Consider the following 15061-nt stretch of genomic DNA (forward strand, 5'->3'; position numbering starts at 1 on the left):
ATGGCAAGCATGGTTTGTGGAAATTAGTGAATCTTGTTCTTTCTGTTCAATAAAAACGAGGAAAAGTGTCATCTGTTTGCAAAAATATGTGTTGTCTGATTAAATGAGAATAATTAATTGCTGCTATACTAAATTAACAGCAGTGACTCCTATTTAATCCAGTATGTGTAACAAGAATGGACTGCATATCTATTGGACGTATCTCCATACACTCCACTTCGTCTCAATAAAGATTTTTGTTTTTCAATTTCCAAGCCACCGTTTTGGTTTATTGGGTATGTAGTTAAATGTACATAAATATTATTGTATTTTCCCCTATCAAGTAGCGCATGTTAATGAACTTCATTACTGATAATGAGTAATATTAATATTCAATACACTAACAGACAGACTAATTCATATAAAGATTTGGCAGCAAAACATTTGGCCATTAATACGGTAAGCGTAAGCGTTTACTGCTCGTTTACACTCAAGCGTACACTTTGCATGTTTTATGAGAGCGCATACATTAAATATAAATATGTAATTATAATCGAGTCAAATTAAAATGATTTAATACTAAAGTGTTGTTGTCTAGATAATCAGCTGTTTGTATGTACATCTGTAAGTAATAAAGACACTGTTGGTTTCAGGTTTTATAATTTTTTTTTTTTGGAAAAACAATTTATTTCATTTAACTAGCAGCAGTAGTAGTAATTAGAGGCGATAGCAAATCAAAGCTTAAAATTATTTTAATAGCAGAATAGTTAGTTAACTAACGAGTTAAGCAAGAGTATACATTTTTTTCTTACTAGATTTTAGTAAAAACTTACAGCTAGCAAATATAAATTAGTGTTTTTAATATGCAAAAGTGTATGTATATAATTTAAAAATGTTTTTTGTTTTTGTTTACAAAATGTTCATATAAAATAGTGTTAAAATAAATAGTATAGTATAATTTAGTAAATAACTACTAGATTAAGTCAAACAGGTATGTAATTCCATATAAATACGTAGATTTCGTGGGTAAAGTATTGATGATGTTGCTTGGTGGTTATTGTTTTTGTCGTTGTTGTTGTTGTTGTTGTATTTTTTATTTTTCACAATGTGTTCTTTTGTGGCTTATATTGTGTACTCGATTTGTTATACGAACATAAAAAAACGTGTATTTTTAACTCCGAAACTTTCAGTTAAAAAAATATCACAAACACACTTCGCAGGTATAATTCACTACAAGTTTTAACTACGTTTCATCGCACTTTTACACTCTTACGCTACTTAACTGTTTAATTCTAATTGTATACTAAAATCGTTTAATTTAATTGGCATTTTTAATTGCTGGTGCAAATCCGTGCTTTCCTATATGTAATTTTATTGTTGGTTTGCAAATTGCATTGTGTATGTGTGTGTGTGTATGCACAAATATTTCACGTTTTTTTCTTTAGACTTTCCATGGCAGTGGTATGAGACCCCACTTCTGTGTGATGTCTTTGTAATCACAATTAATGGCAACAACGATTTTCTCCACCTTTTGGGTGCGTGGCATTTTGGCCGCCTTCAGCGTAAGGCAAAGCTTCGATTCGCGATGCGAAATGTGCTGAGTCTGCAAAGTAAATATGTGAAACAATTAAATTTTACTACTCATTAAAACACAATCAACCGTTACTTACATCCATGTCGTAGTTCCACAATTGTCGTGGATCTTCCAGACAGTGTGTCAGCTGCACATTACTTGTCAAATTGCGACTCTTCAACTGCTGTATGACGCCCAATTTCGGTTCACTATACGTCAGACACACATTATCGTTGGTCATTATCTGTCCCTTCGGCGTAATGGCATACATATCCATAGATTTGCTATGCACATTACAATCACCAACTGTAACCGATTGCACTGATGTGCGCGGCACATCCTTCTCCAGCGGTCGCAAACACTTGTCGCGATCCAAATCGATTAGCGACATAAATTGCTCAGCATTATTGTCAATCTCATCGAATATGCGTGGCCATTCACGTGACAAGCGACGTCCCGGTATGTTCTTCATGTGTTTGGTGTACGCTTGCGCACATTCTGTCTCACCGTCAAGCCAGATAATTTTGCCAAAGAAGCGATCAGGTGCGGGAAAGAAATGCTCCGGCCAGATGTGTTCCAAATACCAGGAGAATGGCTTGCATTTGAGTTTTTCACGCAGTGACAAACGCTCAGAGACATCTATGCGTTCACGCGTCTCCAACGACAGGCCGGAGGTGTAAAGTAATATGAAATATTGCCAATCGTCCATCCAAGTCATAGCAGCACGCGCTAAATTATTGCCCAGCACTTCACTCATGCCACCCGGGAAGGTGTACGGTGTGGTGCTGCGGAATACATGGCCGACATGTGAGCAAGGACATATTTCAATGCGGCCACCGCACTGCCAAATGCGGAAAGACATTTCGACGTTTTCACCGCCCCAGATCTAAGAAGAATATATATAGCTACATATATATTTATTAAATAATGAAAAAATCCTCCGTACTTACACGCATCTCCTTATCGTACGCGCCTATTTCAAAGAAGTATCGCTTGTCCACCGCGAAAAGTCCGCCAGCCATTGCCGGCGAAGCGATCGCCTGCGTGGGATCCGCATTACTTGGCGCTATGCTGCGCTTATTGCCAAACCAACGAAAACTCAGCTGCCAATTGAAGGCACCCCAGTGATTCTCGAACGTTTTCGTATAGCTGAAATTATCATCGGAGATTATATCAATCACCGGCGCGACCACACTGCTACGCGACTCCTTCACACGCTGCAATAGCGGCTCCAGCCAGCCGCGCGTACACTCACAATGCGCATCCAAGAAGGTCAACACATCACCCTTGGCATGTTCGGCGCCGAGTAAACGCGCAGGCACCAAACCGCCGCGTTTCTGTATGCGCAACAAGCGTGTTGGCACCGAAAGCACTTTAATGTAAGCCTCCAGCTGCTTCTTCAAATAAGCTGCAAAGCAAATGCGAAAGGTTAAACAAGTTTAAGAAAGGTCAACTGTAAGATGTATGCATCACTGCGGTGTAGCAGACGTCAACTAATTAGCTGCAGATATGCAAAATACAACAATGCTTGTCGTTGGGTGTCTGCAATGCAGTTTTCGTTTACTTTAAGTGTATTTTGTTTATGAGTTTGTTTGTTTTGTTTTTGTCTGGCGTTCACACTTACAGCGTTCGCTAGCATCGTCGACCAATATGATTTCTTTAAGTAGTTTACGCGGCGATCGATTGATAACGCTTGTTATGGTGCGCAACAGCACCGACCAGGCCTCATTATGGAAAACTATAATCACCGATGTGGTGGGCAGTTCGTTGTTAATATAGCGCTTGTCGCGACACCTGTGTAAGAGACAAATGAAAAAAGTAAAGCTAATTAAGTGTATATGCGACAGCATAAATGATTTGGTGATTTCGTTTGTTAAAAGATTTTATGCCTTGTCAGCCGCTCAGGGCCATTGCACAATTTCGTATGCATATGTATAAGTGGAAAATTTGAGTTAATAGTCAAATGTTTTGCGTCGTCTCTGGCGCATTTAATAATGAATGTTTGTTTAAATTTTTGCTGATTTGTTGTATTGAATTGTGTTTATGGTCATTGGTCTGTTGTGTTGTGCACTTACTCTTTTATTCTGTAATCTTTTAACGTGCGATTCAAGGGTATACGGTCACTGGCCAAAATATTAAAGCTATTCAGCCTGAAGAAACGCTGCATGCGGAAGCTCTCGCGCGCTGGCACCACTACCGGTCTACCCTCAGCCCCTTCGCCAGCGATGGGATTGAAAAGATTTACGTTATAGTCATCTGAAAAATGTTGTTGATATTAAATGAATATTGATTAGTTGGAGGCCCACGTAAGATGTGTGCATAATAATGCATGCCAATGAAAATACTTAAAATATATATACTATAAACACTGCATTTTAAAGTGAAGTATAAGTTTCATATTAAGTGTTTATTTTTCAATTTACCTTCGGTCATGTTGCCAAAAATATCGCCTTTGCCAATATAATGCGCCACTATGTTCTTCGGATGCCAGAGCGAGCGGCGGCGCGGCTGCGGTTTTGGATGGCTAAGTATTACGTTTGTATAATGTTGATTGCGTACGCGCGAAGAAAAAAGAAACACAAAAAGAAAACAATTAAAATTTACATAGAAATGCTAAATAGTGGAACATAATGAAATGAAGGCGTTCAACTGTGATGGTCGATTGTGCCACACAGCACATTTAAGCACTAAGAAGCGTGGCTGACTTGCAATATTATTGCCAAAAATGCTGTTGTAACGGTTTTTAGCCAATTCGCCAGTCTTTGTTACCACTTTGATGCGCTATATATGGCACGTGCGCTACTTTTATAAAACAAAAAAACACCTGTTCATATGCATATCGTCAAATATATACTTACACCTTATCCTGATCGATTCCTTGTATACTGGCCACATACAGATTGATACTCAGCGCAAACATGAAGAACGCAAAGAACAGTAAAAACAGGTAGAGCAGCCATAGCTTCTTCAATTGTTGAAATCTCAAACCCATTGTTATTTATGATTTCCGTCTATCTTTGCTGACGCTACTAATGTAGATATGCTAATAATATATTACTTGTTATTATAGAATTGATGACCACTGTCGGTGCGATCACTAATGTAATGAACCGTCGTCGTAGCGGTTTCTACGCTGTGTGTTTCGAATTGTTGCGCCGACTACAGCAGTTGCTTGGCCAAAACGTGAATGAGCTCTAAACGTCGTCGTCGGCTTGTTTTTGTTTTGATTACAAATCTATTGAGTCTTCAGCGGCAGCGGCAGTGGAAGTTGTTGTGGCTGGTTTGTTGGTTGGTTGGATGGCTAGTTGTGTTTTTTTTTTTGTTGGTTACTCCAGCTGTTACTGCTCTCTCATTTGCAACCGCTGCAAGCAAAGATTGCAGTCAAAATTTAGCTTACTTCATGGTTTTCCGGTATGTTTTTGTGTATTAGCCGCAAATGAAGAAACAAATTAAATAAACTACAAAAATATTGACAAACTAATTTTGTTTGCAAAAAACCCGTCTTGTTGTGTAAACGTAAACAGTTGTTGATGAGACATCGCAGCGCAGGGTTGCTTTGTGCGATTGGGAAAATTCTTTAGAAAATTATAGAATTTTTTGAAAATGTTTATTAAAACGGAGAAAATTATTATTTAGATTTTAGTATAAACATTTTCAATTATGCTAATAGTCCTTAGAGGTCCTCATGCCATTATAGAACTTTATATATAAGTTGTTTGTTGCATAATTTAACACATAACTATTTATAGCCAAGCAACACTGTAGATGAGGTCATAGACCCTTCGCGCTGTGTTTAGTGCGCTGAGTGAATTTATTATGAGAGCCTTAAAAATGTTTAGCATACATTTAGGCGTTGTTAAAATAAAATATGTGTGTATTACACAAGAGTGTTAACTATATAATTTTTAATAAAATTAAAATAATCGTTAATATATTAATCCAATTTTATTTTTAAATATTTATATATATTTTTTAAAACTGGACTTTGAGACTTTAAAAATATAAATTTTTTTCTCTCTTCAAGCAGTTAAAAATATTATATTTATTTATCTGTTTGTAATAATTTATATTTTGTCTACAATAATTAAAAATTACAATAAAATAACTATTTAAACGTTAACATTTTTTAAATTAAATTTTCTTGTAGAAAATACTGTTAAATTTACAAATAATAAGTCACTTTTTATTAGTAATAGCGTCTTCTTTCCAAATTTTTGAAATTGATGCCCAGAATACATGCCACAATTATGGTGACACCCTGTAAAGGAATTAAATATTATAAATATATTATAATATTTAATATAGTATTTAATTTCTAGTATGAATTTGAATATATTTTTTTTTGAATACTCACCTCAACGCCCACCAATGTCCAATCGCTGATTACTTCTATACGCGAACCGTTAGAAAAGGCTTGTGTTAACCTCTCAATGCAACCGACTGTGTAGAGATCATTTGCAATGGCTGGCTTGCGATTGAGATAACAGCTTGTCGGTATGGATAGACCACTGTCGATGTAATCGTTGGGTCCATTTTTGCCACAGCACTCGTACTAAAAATAACATTTATCGTTTGTTTTTAATTAAAATTGGAAACAGTTATGTTGTATATGTAGTCGAGGAGTTAGAAGAATTTTAAAAATACCGTTACATGTATTTTTTAACTAATGATTTGAGACGACAATAGAGATGATTATTTCTAGGTATGGGCACTGATTTAGACTTACATTTAGTTTTTAATAAAACTGAAACTCAAAAATATAAAATAACTGTATTCGATACGCTCAAATCTCTAAGAGTGGCGAAAACGAACAACAACTGGTATAAATAATAACGACTGGTATAATTAAAAGAAATTAAAATATTAAACTCAACTTACTAACTTATTTGTTGCTTTCAGAGAAGATGTCCATTTTCGATTCTATCTATAATTCAAGTATTAACTTACTCTAATTTGATAATTATCCATCGCATCATCGCTCATCTGCCGATTCCAAGCATTCTGTATCGTCTCCGCGGCTAATTTGGAGAAGTTTATGGGCAGCACGAAGATAACAGCGATTTGTGCGAGTAGAAGCAGAAACAAAATGATGGCGTACTAAAAAAGGGCTTGAGTTAAGTGATTACAAATAAATATATAATGCTTACAATAAATACTTACAACCAAAATAGTGCGCGGCGACTCGCGTATGGCGCCACAGCAGCCCACTATTGTGGTGACAAAGAGCAAACCGCCCAAAACCACGCCCATAATGCAGGGGATCTTAATGGATTCGCTGGCATCGAATTGCACCAGGGAATATGCGCTAGCCGATAGCATGAAAGCGCCCGCTATCTGCATTTTGAGCCAGGTATTTATTTGTATACATGTGTGTGTGTGCATGTGAAAAAAAAAAATAAAAAAAATAAAAAAATTAATTTTAGTTGTTTTGTGACACCAATTTCATATAAATAAATATTATTAATCAAAGTAAATATATGGAAAATTGGGCACACAAACGACATATCGTAGCTTAATTGATAAACAATATGATTTATTACATATGTATATATACATATATACATACATATGTATGTACTTATGTATTACTCACACAGCAGAGCACATTCATTAGAAAGGCTAGAAATTTCACTGTGGACGTTGCACAAGTCATGTCTATGTACTGTTATTGTTGTTGGCGTAAATATCCGTTAAAGTCTGAGATGTGCAATTAATTAATTCTAATTAAAGATTCTTGGAGAAATTTATATATTTGCACAAAAACTAAAATTTTTCCGTTTCAAGTATTTATTACGCCAATTATGGCCTTCGCACACAATAACAACAAACCGATCTACTTCTATGCCGTTACGACCGCTTTACGCTGTAGTAACTGAACGACTAAATAGCATTGAAATCAAAAAAGATAATACTTCCACTATTACACTTATAAATTTCATACATATACATAAATACGTACATATTTATATTTTTATCATTTACTTGTCGGTTGCTGTTGTTGTTGTGCTAATACTTTCGGCGGGCTTAACTGAAATTCGCATATGAATTATCATTCGCCGCCGCACTGATAAGAAAGACGGCGAAAAATGTGCTAAGTGTTTGAGTAGCGAGTGCTCAGTGATATCTCCGTTCGTGTAAAAACATATGTGTTTGCACAGAGAGAAATGTCGCATTATGAGCGTGGTGGAGAGCGCAAGCAAGCAAACAAATAATTAATTTAGAAGTAAAAAATACGAAATTATTTGAGGTGCTTATTCCACACAGCAGCATAGCATTCACCCACCTCCCATACAAAGGATTGGTTGAAAATTACTAAAAGTGAGTTAGCTCACTAACGAAAACGTCAAAAACACTAAATTTTACATAAGAAATGGCAGATGGAAACTGTACTCAGATAAAAAAAAATGGAAAATGTGCGTCGCGTCGCCCACTTATGGGTCAAAAACCATATCTCAGGAACTACTCGGCCGATTTCAATAAAATCCGGTATATAATATTTTCTTGACACCCTGACAACACGGAATGGAAAATGGGCGAAATCGAAATCACGCCATCTTCCTATATAACGCAATTTTGAATTCCATCTGATTCGTTAATTTTATAATATATACATAAGGAACCGATGAAGGTAGCGGAATAAAACTTTTCACAAATACTGTATATCATTTGTGGCTCACTTATGGAAATTTTTTCGAAATCGGATTATAACTTTATAGCGTTAGAATAATGAGTTTTGTTTCCAATTTAATTGTTCGAGACCACAATTCCGAGCATAAGAAACATATAATGTTCCAACTTTCTGCAAAGTTTTCTTAAATAAAAAGTAAACATTTTGGAATAGTTCTGATAAGTTGTAGTTCATTCTCCACTTTTACAAGAATTATAAAAAAATATAAATAAATATATAGTAAATTCATACATATTCAGTCTTTCGAATATACCTGACAGCAATATTAAAGTAGTTTTTGGTATGTCATATACCCTTAAAACCAAAATTGATTTCATTCAACTTTGTTGTCACGATCACTACTAACAAATAATGACATTGAGTCACTCTGCTTATCATATCAGCAATAAATACAAAGTACAAGCACTTACTTGGGAGAATTTTTTAAGAAAAAAAAAAAACAATATCTCAATAATGAGAGCTTTACACTGTGAACAATGCCGCATAGTCTCGTAGGGAGTATTGTTTATTGAGTACTTAGGAGAAGATCTTACATGTATGTATGTGATAAATTGATTAAATTGAGTATAGTACTCTCATAATAACTATAATAAAACATGTAAACAAATGTTATAAATATTTTTGACTAATGCGATAAAGTTTAAATTATATCGCTCAATTAATATTATAAGAATTGAAAAAATATGATCGCCATAATATGATTAGGAAACAATATAGTTTATATGGAGTACCACCCAAATAATTTAGATGTAATTAAAAATACTTCATATCCAGTTCAAATCTGGCAGAAGTTTTATGAGAATGACAGAAACACGACTGTTCATTCCGTTAAATAATTAATTTTTATTTTTAATATATTTGTTAGTGATGCCAGAAACGAAAGAAACTTTGTTTACAATTGATATGAAAGTTTGACAGGTGATTCTTTAATAACGTTCCATGTTGCAAACGTGTTTCAATCATTCTTGGTATAATTTATAAAAATATATTATCAATATATCAATACTTACACAACACATTTCAGTCATTAGAAAGCCGAAGCATTTCAATTTATCTACTGATCTATTCATTATAAAGCATTTTAATACTATTTCAGGCAATATTTTGACAGTTATTTAATTAAAAAATAAATAAATTTCAAAAATAATGCATTGAAAGTTTGAGATTTTCTAGATGTTGCTCCATTTTTTAAATTTTTTTTCCAATATTTAAGAAACAATATTTTTGGAGTAATTTTGCAATTGATCCTTTTCACTTAAATCCACAATATTTCGACGAAAGTCTTAGAAGATATTTAGTGCAATATAAATACCAACAACATTATACTCAACATTTGGAAGTGAAGGCTTGCGATGTACTGAACATTCATTGTCATTTATAGCGAATATATGGATAAAAATATAAATTTACATACATAATACATAATTTTAGTATCTATGCAAATTTTTTGTATCTAAATGTACATATGTATATGAATGAAATAGTGGTTCAATATTTAGTTTTATATACTATGTACAAAAATATATTTATATACATATATGTCGAGTTACTCGGAAAATGCTGATAAGGCTAATCCGTATAGATATTTCTCTTTTTGATTACATTTTGTACATATATGTAAACAAATATGTATCCCTATACTCATATATTTAATATAACGTTAGATAGACGCATTGATAAATTGGTATCTAATAAAATAAATTCCATTGAGGTCCAATATAATACAATGTATATGAATATTTTCCGAAATGGCTGACAATATGTAGTTTGGTTATTAACAAATTTATATTTGTTTATCATAAACTCCTTTCAAATAAATAAATGTATTAATTTATAAGAGCACGAAGAGTGTTTCTGTGAAGATAGAGTCAGCAAACGTAATATTAATAATATTATACATAGTATCCCGTTACCCTTGGGAAATATTTTATAAGAAAAGTACTTAAAAAAAAATTTATAAGATGTCTTCATAATGGATATGGTTCCAATTTCTGTGACAAAGCAAACGGAAAGTAAAGTCAGAAATTTGTTCCCTATCAGATGGAACCGCAGTCAATTTATTATGAAAACTCATATCAAATCAATTATTTGGTACGATTTTGTTTATTCTATCGACCGTACTGTGTGAAAGACTAAAGCCCACCGTCAACAAATTGATTGGACCTTATCAGTGTGGCAAATCCACAACTGACCAGATATTCAGCATGCGCCAAATCTTGGAGAAGATCCGTGAAAAGAGGATCGACACACATCACCTTTTTGTCGATTTTAAAGCTGCTTTTGACAGGGCGAAAAGGAGTCTTTACGCCGCTAAGTCGGAATTTGGTATCCCCTCAAAACTAATACGGCTATGTAAGCTGACATTGAGCAACAAAAGAAGTTTCAGACTATCGTATGACTTCTTTAACATAATCCTGGAAAAAATAATACGAGCTGCAAAGCTAAGTAGACAGGGTACAGTCTTCTATAAAATATCATTGGAAGCAATAATCGCGCCGTTAGTTCTGAATTTTCCAGATTGGATAAGGAAGCGATGCGAATGGGTTTGGAGGTGAATGAGGACAAGACGAAATATTTCCTGTCATCAAACAAATAGTCAGCGCACTCGCATCATGGCTCCCACGTCACTGTTGACAGTCATCACTTTGAAGTCGTAGATAATTTCGTATACCTAGGCACCAGCATCAACACCGATAATAATGTCAGCCTTGAAATCCAACGCAGAATCACTCTTGCCGACTGGTGCTACTATGGACTGAGTAGGCAATTGAAAAGTAAAGTCCTCTCTCGACGAACCAAAATCAAACTCTACAAGTCTCTCATCATTCCCGTCCTGGTTTATGGTGCAGAATCTTGGACGATGTCAACATCAGATGAGGCGACACTAGGGATTATCGAGAGAAAGGTTTTGCGGAAGATTTTTGGTCCCTTAAACATTGGCAGCGGCGAATACCGCAGACGATGGAACGATGAGCTGTACGAGTTATACGTCGACATTCACATAGTTCAGCGAATAAAAAGACAGTGGCTACGATGGCTAGGTCATCTTGTCAGAATCGACGAAAACACCCCAGCTTTGAAAGTGTTCGATACAGTACCCGCTGGAGGAAGCAGTGGAACAGGGAGGCCTCCACTCCGGTGGAGAGCGACCTTGTTATTCTTGTGATTTCCAACTGGCGCCGAACTGCGAGGGAAATAGAGGAGTGGCGCGCTCTCATCGATTCGGTTATAATCGGCTAAACGGTTTTTACGCCAATGACATACAGAATATATATTTATTGCACCAAAGTATTATTTACTAAAATATAGTAGAAATATTTTCTTCAAGCAAATATTAAAAAAGTATTATTTAATTTACTTTGCACCGCCTCTGTAATAATATTACATCTCTGAAGCATTGCTCAATTGTATTCCATTGTAAAATATGCATAGAAAGCAACAAACAAAAAGCAACCAAAAATTCAAAAAATTTTTCTGTGATTATTGATAATTTTAAGCGAGTCGATTTCTTAATCAAACGAAATGCATTTTTTAATCGTAATAATAAAGTACATAGTGGTGTTCTTTAACTTTCTGTGCGGGGTGAGTTAATGCGTATTGAAAGCGATCTAATTGAAAGTGTGGATTTAAAGAAAGAGTGTTATTGTTTTGATTTCTTTTATTGAGAATGAAAGATGGAAATGGAAAAGTGTTTGTGTGACGTTTCTCTTTTCTTTGTGTTTTTTGTTTTCATTTTGGTTTATTTTTCAAAAATAGTCGAAAAATAGAAACAATAAATTGAAAAGATAATTTTCAAATCAAATTAAATGCTAGGGTTGTTCATAAAAAAATTACGAGACTCATTCGAAGTTACTCAAGGTTCTAAGTTAACCAAATATATATATATTTTTTTTAATTTTAACAGATTTTTGGAATTGCCATAGTTGTTTTGAGTGCATTGATAATGAAAGAACTAGGTTCGGAGAGCAAGCCAGTATGTATTAGTTTGATCGTTTTGGGCGTCATAATATTTGTCATCGCATTTTTTGGCTGTTGCGGTGCGCTAACCGAGAACTTGTGTTGCATATGGATGGTATGAATGACGAATTACTTTTATTTTTTATTTCTTTAAACATGTTTGTAATATTTCATATTTTTGTATTTAATTAATCGTTTTACAGTATGCCGTTATATTGATCATACTACTTGTGTGCAATGTTGTAATTAGCATTTATGTAAAAGGATTTAATAGCGCAAAATATGCACGCGATAACATGGATTCGGCGTGGCGACATATGGTAGATGGTACAGAAGTTACAATGCATTTATATCAGAGTTCGGTACGTAAAATTAAAAAAAAAATATTAAATAAAATAATTAAGTGCATAATGCTTTGTTATAACTACGCTGTAGATGGAATGCTGTGGCAAGAAAAATTCTAATGACTACACCAGCGCGGGTATGAGTATACCGATGAGCTGCTATAGAGACTACACCATGATCCCTTCACATTTATACATAAAGGGCTGTATCGATGTACTCACCAAGATGTACAAAAAATCTCATAAACGATTGTATATCTTTACCTGGATCGTTTTTGGTATTGAGGTGAGTGATTGAAAATTTAATTAAATTTTAACTAAAATAGTCACTTCGGTTCTCACAGAAGTATTTTAATTTTGAGTTAATAAAATATGATGAGTCCTCGTTCCCTCCGTGAATTTTTTTAGCCCGGAGTAGCGAGTAATGCTCAGAAGGTTGATCTACAAAAGCTTTTTTAGGCTTCTTTTCTTTCCATACATACATCCATACATTTTACCAATTTAAATATACATATGTATTTAAGTTCATTTCAATACTTTTGTTTTGAATATGATAATAAATGGTACAAGTCCGGTTCTTTTGAAACTAGTTAATTTTTAGTGTTTTCTGTAGTAGTTCGGTTTAGACCTAATCAATAAGGATTCTACAAGGTTTTCAAAATCCAACTGCTTTGTTCACACCACCTTAAACTATTAATGCAGCTAACGCTAAATTAGTAATTGGTAAGCGCTACGTGCAAATGAATCGAGGAGACTTCATTACCGAAATATATCAATAAATGGGGTTGCTAATTATTTATATAAGCCATAATAACACTTTTTAGACATATAAATCCATACTCTCTATTTTCAAGAATTTATTAAGTTAGTATAAATATTATTACTACTAATTTGAATGTTTCCAAATTTATATTTAATATTTTTTTATGTTAGAATAATATCCATAATTATTCTAATTTTATTTCAGGCTGTTTGTTTAGTGTTTGCCATAGCTTTGGCTGCAATGTATCATCTGGAATACACGTACTAAGGGAATTAGCAGTAAAAGCAAATTTGATAAATCAAGTATATATAAATTTAATAATAATTCTGTTTTGAACATTTAAAAAAAATATCTTTTATATATTTATTTTTTATTTTTTTTTATTTTTATTTTATATATATTTAATTTACTGTATTTTTTATAAAAATTAGAGTAATAACTATAATTCAAAATCTCCGAATTCCAATTAGTTCAGGAATACGAAGAATATGACCACTCTGCTAAATCAAAACTTGTGCAACAGCGGACTAGTAGTGATCTCAAATACAGTATAGTTGAACCATTTTAGTATGAGTGTTCTTCTCTGGTGGGTATATTAATTGCACACATGAGATGTAATAACCTTGTACGTATGTAAGTGGTTTCATATGTTTGCTTTGCCGTCGTTTAGTGTGAAATGCAGATAATTTGTTTATGCTGAAACTTTCTTGACAAGTTATTGTAAACGCATGTCAAAAAGTCTTGTCATATAATTGCTTTTATTTTGAATTCGGTTTTATATAGAAACAAATGTGATGGGTTGCATTTTAAGCGATATGAAATAGAAAGATTTAAAAAGAACAAGTATGGTAAGGCTATGTTCGGATGCAACCGAATATTTTATACTCTCGCAATTTATTGCTATATTTTTGTTAAGATAACACACAATTTGACCCATATATTCGGTATAAAGTCCAATAGAAAAACGAAAAACATCATATATGGTATATAGGCTGAGGTAATTCCTGAGCCGATTAAACTCATTTTCATCACCAACATACATTATATCTAAGATTTTATGCTTATTTAATTTAGCTTTATAAACTTCATATATTACCCGATTTATAAGCTATTAAGCATATCGTATTTTTGAAAGTACTATAATTAGCTATATGAGAGCTAGGGGAAGTAATGACCTGATTTTAACCATTTCTGATACATAGACACACCATTCGAAGAAAAATATTTCCTCTGAATTAAATTAAGATATCTGCGAGATTTTCCGATATTTTCGGTGAAAAATTACCATAAGGCACAGAGTTCTTCAAATTCTATATCCGGGGCCTTGAAAAGTTGTAGTTCATTGGTTCCTTATGTGTATCTTAAAAAGTGATGGAATCAGATGGAATTCAAAATTGAGTTATATGGGAAGTAGTTGTGAACCGATTTCATCCATTTTCACACGTATCATTAGGGTGTCAAGAAAATTTTATATACCGAATTTCATTGAAATCTGTCGAGTAGTTCCTGAGATATGGTTTTTGACCCATAAGTGGGCGATGCCACGCCCATTTTCCATTTTGTAAAAAAATCTGAGTGCAGATTCTTTCTGGTATTTATTCTGTAAAATTAAGTGTTTCTGACGTGTTTCGTTAGTGAATTAACGCTCTTTTAGTAATTTTCAACCTAAAATTTGTATAGGAGGTGGGCGTGGTTATTATCCAATTTCTTTCATTTTTGGACTATATTAAGAAGTGGCTAAAAAAACGACTTCAGAA

The 15061-nt window shown here is 33.7% G+C and overlaps 3 protein-coding genes across 4 annotated transcripts; 1 reads left to right on the forward strand and 2 right to left on the reverse strand.

The window, feature by feature from the left end:
- The first annotated feature begins 1 nt into the window (after nucleotide 1).
- On the forward strand, nucleotides 2–13644 carry LOC105209921 (23 kDa integral membrane protein-like). 2 transcript variants are annotated; one of them, XM_054233219.1, is made up of 5 exons: nucleotides 2–275; nucleotides 12145–12312; nucleotides 12401–12559; nucleotides 12633–12827; nucleotides 13509–13644. In XM_054233219.1, exons 2-5 carry the CDS (start codon nucleotides 12184–12186, stop codon nucleotides 13569–13571), a joined length of 546 nt encoding a protein of 181 aa, XP_054089194.1. In that variant the 5' UTR covers nucleotides 2–275; nucleotides 12145–12183; the 3' UTR covers nucleotides 13572–13644. The 2 variants fall into 2 exon arrangements, with proteins under 2 accessions (XP_054089194.1, XP_054089193.1); XM_054233218.1 differs by lacking the exon at nucleotides 2–275 and adding an exon at nucleotides 11626–11822.
- Nucleotides 1219–5096, reverse strand: LOC105209876 (polypeptide N-acetylgalactosaminyltransferase 3). Its single transcript, XM_011180525.3, has 7 exons — nucleotides 4411–5096; nucleotides 3976–4076; nucleotides 3628–3808; nucleotides 3177–3346; nucleotides 2503–2960; nucleotides 1650–2438; nucleotides 1219–1582 (listed from the first exon to the last, which is right to left on the reverse strand). The coding sequence occupies exons 1-7, from the start codon at nucleotides 4542–4544 to the stop codon at nucleotides 1421–1423; spliced, it is 1995 nt and encodes a 664-aa protein (XP_011178827.2). The 5' UTR covers nucleotides 4545–5096; the 3' UTR covers nucleotides 1219–1420.
- LOC105209877 (protein late bloomer) lies at nucleotides 5655–7445 on the reverse strand. The gene is made up of 5 exons (XM_011180526.3): nucleotides 7146–7445; nucleotides 6713–6886; nucleotides 6500–6649; nucleotides 5907–6104; nucleotides 5655–5810 (listed from the first exon to the last, which is right to left on the reverse strand). The coding sequence occupies exons 1-5, from the start codon at nucleotides 7203–7205 to the stop codon at nucleotides 5739–5741; spliced, it is 654 nt and encodes a 217-aa protein (XP_011178828.1). The 5' UTR covers nucleotides 7206–7445; the 3' UTR covers nucleotides 5655–5738.
- Nucleotides 13645–15061: the final 1417 nt, after the last annotated feature.

The sequence above is a fragment of the Zeugodacus cucurbitae genome, chromosome 6 (assembly GCF_028554725.1).
Source record: "Zeugodacus cucurbitae isolate PBARC_wt_2022May chromosome 6, idZeuCucr1.2, whole genome shotgun sequence".
Taxonomy (NCBI): Eukaryota; Metazoa; Arthropoda; class Insecta; order Diptera; family Tephritidae; genus Zeugodacus; species Zeugodacus cucurbitae.

Excerpts from the sequence above, each read along its gene's own strand:
- LOC105209876 (XM_011180525.3), bottom strand. The coding sequence starts at position 4,544 with ATGGGTTTGAGATTTCAACAATTGAAGAAGCTATGGCTGCTCTACCTG. Across the intron at positions 4,077-4,410 it reads GGAATCGATCAGGATAAGGT|CCATCCAAAACCGCAGCCGC; the intron begins GTAAGTATATAT and ends CGTAATACTTAG. Across the intron at positions 3,347-3,627 it reads AAAGATTACAGAATAAAAGA|GTGTCGCGACAAGCGCTATA; the intron begins GTAAGTGCACAA and ends TCTCTTACACAG.
- LOC105209877 (XM_011180526.3), bottom strand. The coding sequence starts at position 7,205 with ATGACTTGTGCAACGTCCACAGTGAAATTTCTAGCCTTTCTAATGAAT. Across the intron at positions 6,887-7,145 it reads TAATGAATGTGCTCTGCTGT|ATAGCGGGCGCTTTCATGCT; the intron begins GTGAGTAATACA and ends CTCAAAATGCAG. Across the intron at positions 6,105-6,499 it reads TGGATAATTATCAAATTAGA|TACGAGTGCTGTGGCAAAAA; the intron begins GTAAGTTAATAC and ends TGTTATTTTTAG.
- LOC105209921 (XM_054233218.1), top strand. The coding sequence starts at position 11,763 with ATGCATTTTTTAATCGTAATAATAAAGTACATAGTGGTGTTCTTTAAC. Across the intron at positions 12,313-12,400 it reads ACTTGTGTTGCATATGGATG|TATGCCGTTATATTGATCAT; the intron begins GTATGAATGACG and ends ATCGTTTTACAG. Across the intron at positions 12,828-13,508 it reads GGATCGTTTTTGGTATTGAG|GCTGTTTGTTTAGTGTTTGC; the intron begins GTGAGTGATTGA and ends ATTTTATTTCAG.